At 44.2% G+C, this 8737-nt stretch overlaps 1 protein-coding gene across 1 annotated transcript; it reads right to left on the bottom strand.

Moving 5' to 3' along the window:
• Window positions 1-6005: 6005 nt before the first annotated feature.
• soul2 (heme-binding protein soul2) lies at window positions 6006-8138 on the bottom strand. The gene is made up of 4 exons (XM_023840221.2): window positions 7931-8138; window positions 7727-7853; window positions 7373-7541; window positions 6006-7262 (listed from the first exon to the last, which is right to left on the bottom strand). The coding sequence occupies exons 1-4, from the start codon at window positions 8051-8053 to the stop codon at window positions 7088-7090; spliced, it is 594 nt and encodes a 197-aa protein (XP_023695989.1). The 5' UTR covers window positions 8054-8138; the 3' UTR covers window positions 6006-7087.
• Between the last annotated feature and the right edge of the window lie 599 nt (window positions 8139-8737).

Below are 8737 nucleotides of genomic sequence, written 5' to 3'. Positions count from 1 at the left end.
CACCTACTGTGATGTCTTAAACATAACCGCAACAGAACTGCGCGTCACTTTCGCTTCTGCTACTAATTGCACAAAAGAGGATTAGGCCTCAAAAAGTTATAAACCTACAACGCTAGAAAGTGGAAGCAAGTTATTCAGAATGAGTGATGTGTCGGGGGATTTTACCATCTTTAACAAACGTGTGAGAGGTTGCATCACTCACGGACACGGGAGTCTCTAATGCGACTTTTTCAGCTTTGGTGACTGTGATCTGATGTAGGGGTGATGGCACCCCACTGTGAGGGTCTGATGTAACTGCAACGTCATAAGCACGGCCAGCTAATCTCCACAGGCCAGCCTCGGGCCTGGATCACAAACCTGGATTTTTAGGTTGGGAAGGCAACCTGTCAGATTTCAGGGAGTCTGAGCTAAATGCGAGTGAAGAAAGATAAAGTCCATTTAAACTGGGGTAACTTAACTCTGAGAAGTTATCCAGCTAACTAACAAATCTCACTCTGTGATACAGGCCCCTGGTGTTGGGGTGAGCTCCGCTCTTCCTTTATTCAGGCATCGTATCAGTTTCAAGAGGAAATCACAACACAAGATCAGCAGAGTTACACAGTGAAGTAAATGATTCTAAATGACTCCCTCAAGCCTTACAGAGCAGCTCTTCCCATTTCTTACTCAGTCTGACTGTGTCTCTTCCTACCGGTCTGGTTGTAGTTTTCCTCTCATCTCTGACTGTGTCATTCAAGATGCCCCCCTTTTCCCCCCCCCCCCCCCCTTGCTTCTTATGTCATACTGCGCCACTTCTAGGACAGCGCATCATGTAATAACTTGACAAAATGTTACAAATTCATAGACTACAGTATAATTTATATTGTAACATAACCGTATTATTATTATTGTTTTTATTATCATCATTATATTTGTTACATTCTGTTCAGTTATTACGTAATGTGGCATTATTACAACAAAATGCATTGTAACAACTTTATTACCTTGTCTTAGGATTTGGAAACTATCACAATGCTTTTCATGTGGCTAATTTTAGATTTATAATGGAATAATATAGATTTGCCTTAAGAATTCTTGTGTGACCGTGAGAGTCTGAAAGCGTGAGTGTCACACCAAATGTGACAGTTGGCAAGGCTGACCCCAGCAAATCTGACATAATAATCCACAGTGCCCCCTACAGGACAAGTGCTGCACTGCTGCAGGGCATTCGGGTCATTTAGCCCAGGAGCAGGGAACACTGACCAGCGGCACATCCGCAGTTATCCGCAGGAGACGAGAGCCAGATGGGTGGGCTTCCCCCCGGCTCGCTGGCCTGCTGTGGCAAGCGCATCTGCAGCAGGCCTGCTTTTCAGACAGATAAGAGCTGGGTGACAATTAGCCATTAGCGGTTAGCTACTGGCTAATTGAGAAAGCACCGGCAGCTGGGAGCGTCGGGGACAGATAAAGCGGGATATCTCTGCCTCTCGCGCGTCCCCCTGGTTTAAAGGGACCTGGCAGCTGGCGGCAGGTTGGCGGGACAATGTGCCAGAGGGTGCTGGGTGTGGGCAGGCAGGCCAGCGTAGGTTATCAGCCTCGCCCAGGCTCAGGCGGGCATTGATCTCACAAGCGCTGACGTCTCCACACCGTGTTCCAAATCCCACGCACGTGTGCGTGAGTCCGAAGGCTTTCGTATCTTCCATGGCTACTGTTGTTCAATCTGGCCTCAGCAGGGTAGGAACACATGTGTGCATGTGTGTGTATTTATATGTGTCAGGGTTGGTACCTGTTTGTCCAGCGACACCCGCTGTAACAACATGAATCCATGTGTATTTAATGAGGTCACAGAAGCCAGAGCCTTGCCTATGTCAGGACCAGGTGTACTTTCAGACCAATGGGTCATATTCCCCCCCAGGTCAGTCAAGGTACAACCAATCCGATCCCCCGCTCCCCAGAAGAAGCAAAGATGGCAGTCGTCCATCCATCATGTGCATGTGTTGAAAGCTTCGTAAATTTGTGCTTAATCATTAATGACCACGGAAGAGATCTTTGTAGCATAAATATGAAATGCGAAAGCCACAAAATCTCCTTGAGAATAGATCATGTATTATTCACGATTGTTCAGTCAAAGATTTAACACACAGGAGACTTCTGTAATATTTCAGAAAGACTACTATGGGCATGAGGTAAACAGCATGACTGGAAATAGACTACCCTGACAGTTTGGGAAATGGACAAATGAATGGAAACACACACACACACACACACACACACACACACTGTGCAGACAATCGAAAACAACAAAAATATTTGAGGGTAACCAGAGGCAGTTGAAAATGAATTTAATGTCACCACAGAGTGTGACAGTGAGGCACAAACACAAACAGTCCTATTCCCAGAGTCCTACAGCTTGGCGTTTACACGTAAACGGTTTCTGCGCGGCTCATGTGCCGGAACAGAGGCGCGCCCACAGGTTCCTAACTCCCGCTGCTCTCTGCCGCCGTCAGCACTCACTGCAGTCTGATGCCGGTCTCTTTGTTCCCTCCAACGCTTTCGGAAAAGCTCTTTGCCGGGTGGCCCCGTGACGACAGCTCTGAATAAAAGTGCTTCATCAATAATGGATACGAACCAGGCGTGCAAAAGAGCCTCCGGTTGCGAGGAGACCCGATTTCATGCATGTCGTGTCTGCAAGTCACCACTGGGCGGAGCGTAGCTGCGTCTCTCCACCCTGCAGCCCAGGACAGGATGCGGACCCCAGGCTGTAGTGGGAAACTTCTGTTGTTTGGGTTCGAGGCCGACGGCTTCTCTTCAACATCCCCAGGGGTGTGACCTTCCACATGGCTTCTCGGAAGACCTTAGCTTCTCTTTCAGCATCATACTAAACCCCAACGATCAAGCCCTTGGACTGACTTCTAGTGCTCTCTGCTACTCAGTAGCCTAAAATGTGAGGGACCCAGCTTTTTCTATTAATTCTATTAAAGGGCCAGATGCTTGAATTGGGGTGTGCGACTTAGGGTAAATTTTGTCGGTCCTGGGGAAAAGCTTTACATATATCATTGGTTATCGAAAAAGGGGCACTTAGAACCTAGAGGGGATTCAATTATTCGGGCACTGAAGTACCCCCTGCTCCCCCTGTGCCTGTCACGCACTGGATGTACTAACACACAATCACACATTACGGGCAATTTAGCGACACTAATTCATGTAACGTCACATGTTTGGACTGTAAGAGGGAAGCGACACAAACTGAGAGCAAGCAACCCCCACACGCAGGGCTGGGAGAGGGAATCGAGCCCCAGATGTGAGGCTACAATGCTAAGCAATCAGCTACTGTGCCACCCTCCATCTTGAAATGCTTTGTGGAAAAATTCCAACAGCATGTTCTGCAAAACCTGCTAAGATGTCATGGACCGCAGCCACGCGAACCAGGGCTGAACGGTATATCCAGCCCCGGATGGACATGCGCTACACTTTCCTGTCACAGTTCCCATGTGAAAAAGCATGTTGTGCAGTTATATAAAGTGAACAATGGAATTTGCAAAACCGCTGAAAGTGCCCTGAACATAATGTGACAATATTTGTGATGAGTATTTTTCATCGAGAAAACACGCAGTGCCATCTAGTGCACATTTGTGAGTACTGCAGCAAATATTTTGGCAGTAAGTACAGTTGAGGAACTACAGGCGGCTCCGGGCTTTTCACCCGGGGGGTGCAGTGAAGCAGCCCAACCAGGCATTCAGTACAAGATACGCTAAAGTTGGGCTGCACATAAAAATTGTAAATAAATTATTGAGATGACCAACACAAACCATATTATAAAAGATAACTTTACGATATTTTAAAATATATTTTAACCATGTAGTTAAATTTTATCGAATTTAATATCTTCAAACGTCATTATCTGACCAATAGAGGGTGCAATTGCACCGTCGGTAAAATCGCCTATATAAGAAAACAACAATTTTGACCCATTCTTTCAAGTGCAGCAGAAATGACCAGACTCTTGTTAAAAGTAATAGTTCAATATCCAGCTTTTCAGACATTTTAAAGTTTATAAAACATCTACTGTAGAATGATTACTTTAGGGAAGGCTGTAGTAGGTGACAATCAAAACATAAACAAATGCTGATGCAGCAAAAGACAGTTTCGGTTTAAACAAAGAGAGGAATTGGTTCTGACCCACAGATTACTGCTCCTATCACCATGGGCAGGTGTGTGGCTCGATCTGTCTGTCTGTCTATCTGTCTCTGTGTGTCTGTCTGTCTGTCTGTCTGTCTGTTTGTGTGTGTGTGTCTGTCTGTGTGTCTGTGTTTGTCTGTGTGTGTCTGTCTGTCTCTGTGTGTCTATCTGTCTGTCTGTCTCTGTCTGTCTCTGTCTGTCTGTGTCTGTCTGTCTGTCTGTGTCTGTCTGTCTGTTTGTGTGTGTGTGTCTGTCTCTGTGTGTCTATCTGTCTGTCTGTCTCTGTCTGTCTGTGTCTGTCTGTGTCTGTCTGTCTGTTTGTGTGTGTGTGTCTGTCTCTGTGTGTCTATCTGTCTGTCTGTCTGTGTCTGTCTGTCTGTGTCTGTCTGTGTCTGTCTGTCTGTGTCTGTCTGTCTGTCTGTGTGTCTGTCTGTCTGTGTTTGTCTGTGTGTGTGTCTGTCTCTGTGTGTCTATCTGTCTGTCTGTCTCTGTCTGTCTGTGTCTGTCTGTCTGTCTGTGTCTGTCTGTCTGTTTGTGTGTGTGTGTCTGTCTCTGTGTGTCTATCTGTCTGTCTGTCTGTGTCTGTCTGTCTGTGTCTGTCTGTCTGTGTCTGTCTGTCTGTCTGTGTGTCTGTCTGTCTGTGTTTGTCTGTGTGTGTGTCTGTCTCTGTGTGTCTATCTGTCTGTCTGTTTGTGTCTGTCTGTCTGTGTTTGTGTGTCTGTCTGTGTGTCTGTCTGTCTGTGTTTGTGTTTGTCTGTGTGTGTGTGTCTGTCTGTGTCTGTGTGTCTATCTGTCTGTCTGACTCTGTCTGTCTGTCTGTGTCTGTCTGTCTGTCTGTCTGTGTTTGTGTGTGTAGTTTGCTGGTTCAAATACCACAGCAGGCAGCATGGTGTTACCATTGGGCCCTTGATCAGTGCCTTTAACTGGCTGGCCCTGATTTCTCACTTGTACAGGTACATCACTTTGGATAAAACATCCGATAAATAAATGTATCCGTAGGTAAAAATTTCAGGTCCGGAAAGTAAAAATCCAGACTGGGATTTTGTTTCAAACAAACAGTTAAGTACTCTGACTGTGGGTCTTTATACTCATCCGGTTGGTTGAAATAAATGGTCCGGATTTTTACTTTCCAGACCTGAAATCTCCACCTCTGTATGTATCACCACAGCAATATTAACACTGTAAAAAGGGCTGATGATTATGTACAGCAGTAGGCATTTGGTTCTTTGCTCTCACGTGGGCAGCTAAGCTAGTCCCTGCTCTCCTAAGCCCAGAAGGAAAAGGGGTCTAAGCCAATTCTCTCATATATACCCGCTGTATCACGCCATGTTTCTGCTTGCTGGACACACTCCCCCCGCCCAACCCCCCCGCCCCCAGATGGAGCCCAATACGGACCTATCAGGGCGCCTCTCCATCAGTCACCATGACACAGAGCTTCCTGAGTCCTCCAGAGGTTTGACCCACATTCCCACAATGCATAACCCCACTGGGGGTGGGGTGGTGGTGGGGGGGACCTCCACATTGATGGGACTGAGGAATGAAGCCATGTGATTCCAGAGGAAGTCAATTGTGTCGTGATGGAATCTACCCAGGTGCTATTAAAGCCCTCGGACTGCGCTCAAAAGAGAAGCCATGACGAGGGGGAAGGAACTGCTTTCTGTGCTTTCAACCTGAGACAGACCTCAGTAAGGCTCCAGGGCCCCATCCAAGAATAGATCACACAGCCTTAACTCAGTATTTCCCGCTCTAGCCTAACCACTGCAACCCCCCCCCCCCCATTCCTGTTTCAATGCATTAAACACACCTATGGCCATAAATCACTTAATCACAACATACCCACACACACACAAGGACTCTTTCCAGAGTTTTATTTCAAAGATTATGTGACACACTTAATTACACACAGAGTTCACCTTCCAAATCATTCATTTTGTCACTTCTGTGCATTTCTTGAACATCTGTTAAGTACATAATGATCAAAGGTATTAACATGTGGCTATGATTAAACTCATGTCACAACATACCGACATTTATACCAAACATATCTGAATATCCAGTCATGTCCGTCTAGCACATAGCACACATTCATTAGGTTCTGTTTGTTCATTTTGTCTCATTTGAGCAACAGAAAACTCTCCTTAGTGAAGCAAATCTTGCTGACCTAAAAACAAACTAAAGCCTACTGTAAATACCCATCATCCTTGTTTTGATTTGTCTGATTTAAACCAGTAAATGAGTTGATTACCCTAATCATCTCTGATGAACATCAGAAATTCTAAGATCCCCAAAGCTAAAACATGGCCTCTTAAAGAAACTTAGCCACAACCAATATGTATTTTATTTGTTTATTTTCTTAGACCTCATTTAGAGCTAATAACACACAATAAATCCCAGCTTTTTATTTACGCATCTTAAACCCTTTAATCACGCCATTGTAATGTATTGCATGCTGCATTTTCTCTGAGCAAATGTCTTGTTAAACAAACCGAACAAGTGTTACTGCACAGACAGTTTGTACCATTTCAGCCGGACCTCCGGGTAATTAATTGTCGACCTGGAATGAGGAAGTGCCACACAACATTCTTCAAACTGGTTTGTCGGCTGAAATTATAAGGTCGTTTCTCGGATATAATCATCTTATAAATCGCAGGTGACTATTTTGCAGGGAGATTTTCCCGCAAAGGAGTCTGAAGCAACAATCTGCGAATAGGAGGCTTTTAAAAAATTAACACGAAAATGAAACATGAAATAAGACATTCCGCTATCATGTCTAATTTGGTGGAGTTATCGTAATACAGGACAACAGAAATGCATGGGCATCCCGGCGAAAGAACATCATTTACTGAAAAACAAGTAACTGCATTATTATATGGTATTAAAATAGTAACAGGGTTACCAAGCCCTGCTTCGGGGGCATTAACAAATATCAGTGAACTCAAACTGCGGGGATCCAGACCTCATTGTGCCTGAAAAATAATTTCCACGGAGGATCATAACCAGCAGCAACATAGTTCTTAGCGTCAAACTCCTTCCCTTCCTTCAGCAGGTATTCCCGTAGTTCACTGACGTTCTCCAGCCAGTCTGACTCGGAGGCTATTCCACCAAAGGCCCTATAGCGGCAGGGCACCATGCCCAAACAATGATTAAGACACTCAGACAATTCCACTCAATAACTTAACTTATGCAAGTTGTTATTCTGATTTGTTCACTTGATGCTCACCTGACAAACACCCTGCCTTCGGGTCGGTCCAGACTCTCAACATCCGCGTTAGTGGGTGCTGGTAGGTCGAGGTTGGGAGGAACGTAAAAGGAGATCGATAACCGATCATTCTCCTTGTCAGACTGAGACGTCGCCACGATGACTGGTAGAGTCATCGGGATCTTCTGGCCTGTTACAAGAAGTAGCAATATTATCTTTCTGAAAGACATATTCACTGTATTACAGCTTAAACACCTAATATCTAACATTTATACTGATGAAAATTTCACATTGCAGTCTCAAATTAATTTCCAAAAAGGTGAATTTTTGTTTAATCATTTCCTTCGTTTAGCCCACTTAAAATGCCTTGCTTACTTCTCTCATTTTCTCCGTCGGTGTATCCGTACAATTTCATAAAACCGTCGTACACGACCGATGACGCCGTACTTTCAATACCAGTCATTATCCAGCGGCTTGCGTTATAGTAGCGTTCCTCGAAAGTCTGTATCAACAGTGAGAAAGGATTAAGTGATCAACAGTAAATCACAGAAAGAAGTAAACGTGATACAACCACTTTACCTCATATTCTCCAATGAGCTCGTACGGCGGACATTCATGGCCATGGCAAAACCAAGGCGCAGACCAAGCTGCTGCGGATGTCAACGCCAAAAAGAGGCAAAAGACGCAGAGAATCGCTGCCATATCCCGGGTTCTCACTGCAACACACGCGGTTGCCTGAGATTAAATCACAACCAACAACTCCCAGCAACAGCAACTCCCACTTCTTATTTTTAGCGCTAATTTCATTTCACCTGCATAGTCGGACCTCCCACAATAATTATAAAAAGTCACACTTTAATATTTACCACACCCGTACTTTTTTGACTGAAGTAAATCAATCAGAACAACACTTTCCATACTTGAAATGTTAAAAAAAAGTTAAAAGACGTTTGCTATGTATTTAAACTATATTTATTGTAATTAAAGTTAAAGCTAATCTATTTTCACTAATAGTGCATTTTCATTTCTTAATTAATCTTTAGATGGAAAGTGTTTTATATCCGATTAAGATATTTTACAGATCTGATTATGTATATCGTAAACTATGACGATGAAATTGTATTTATCTTACAGGAGAAGCAACACACCGATCCTCTAATTAAAGTAACAATGAAAAATAGTGTCCTAGTCTTACTGTATAAACTGAAAATGAAATGAAAATGAAATTAACAAAGTGTTTACTTCATGAGCGTCGTTAGATCCGAATACTCGGGGCTATCATCCCAAGTATTTTAGCCCCGATAATAATCTTCCTTTAGAAACAAATAAGTCAAGCCCTAGGTAAACTCGAGAGCCCCTAATCTTTTCAATAGGTAGAAACTGTCC

Source organism: Paramormyrops kingsleyae, chromosome 3, assembly GCF_048594095.1.
Source record: "Paramormyrops kingsleyae isolate MSU_618 chromosome 3, PKINGS_0.4, whole genome shotgun sequence".
In the NCBI taxonomy this organism is placed as follows: domain Eukaryota; kingdom Metazoa; phylum Chordata; class Actinopteri; order Osteoglossiformes; family Mormyridae; genus Paramormyrops; species Paramormyrops kingsleyae.
This window is presented reverse-complemented; position numbering and strand designations above follow the sequence as displayed.

Excerpts from the sequence above, each read along its gene's own strand:
- soul2 (XM_023840221.2), bottom strand. The coding sequence starts at position 8,053 with ATGGCAGCGATTCTCTGCGTCTTTTGCCTCTTTTTGGCGTTGACATCC. Across the intron at positions 7,542-7,726 it reads CGACGGAGAAAATGAGAGAA|GCCAGAAGATCCCGATGACT; the intron begins GTAAGCAAGGCA and ends TTCTTGTAACAG. Across the intron at positions 7,263-7,372 it reads GAAGGCAGGGTGTTTGTCAG|GGCCTTTGGTGGAATAGCCT; the intron begins GTGAGCATCAAG and ends CTGCCGCTATAG.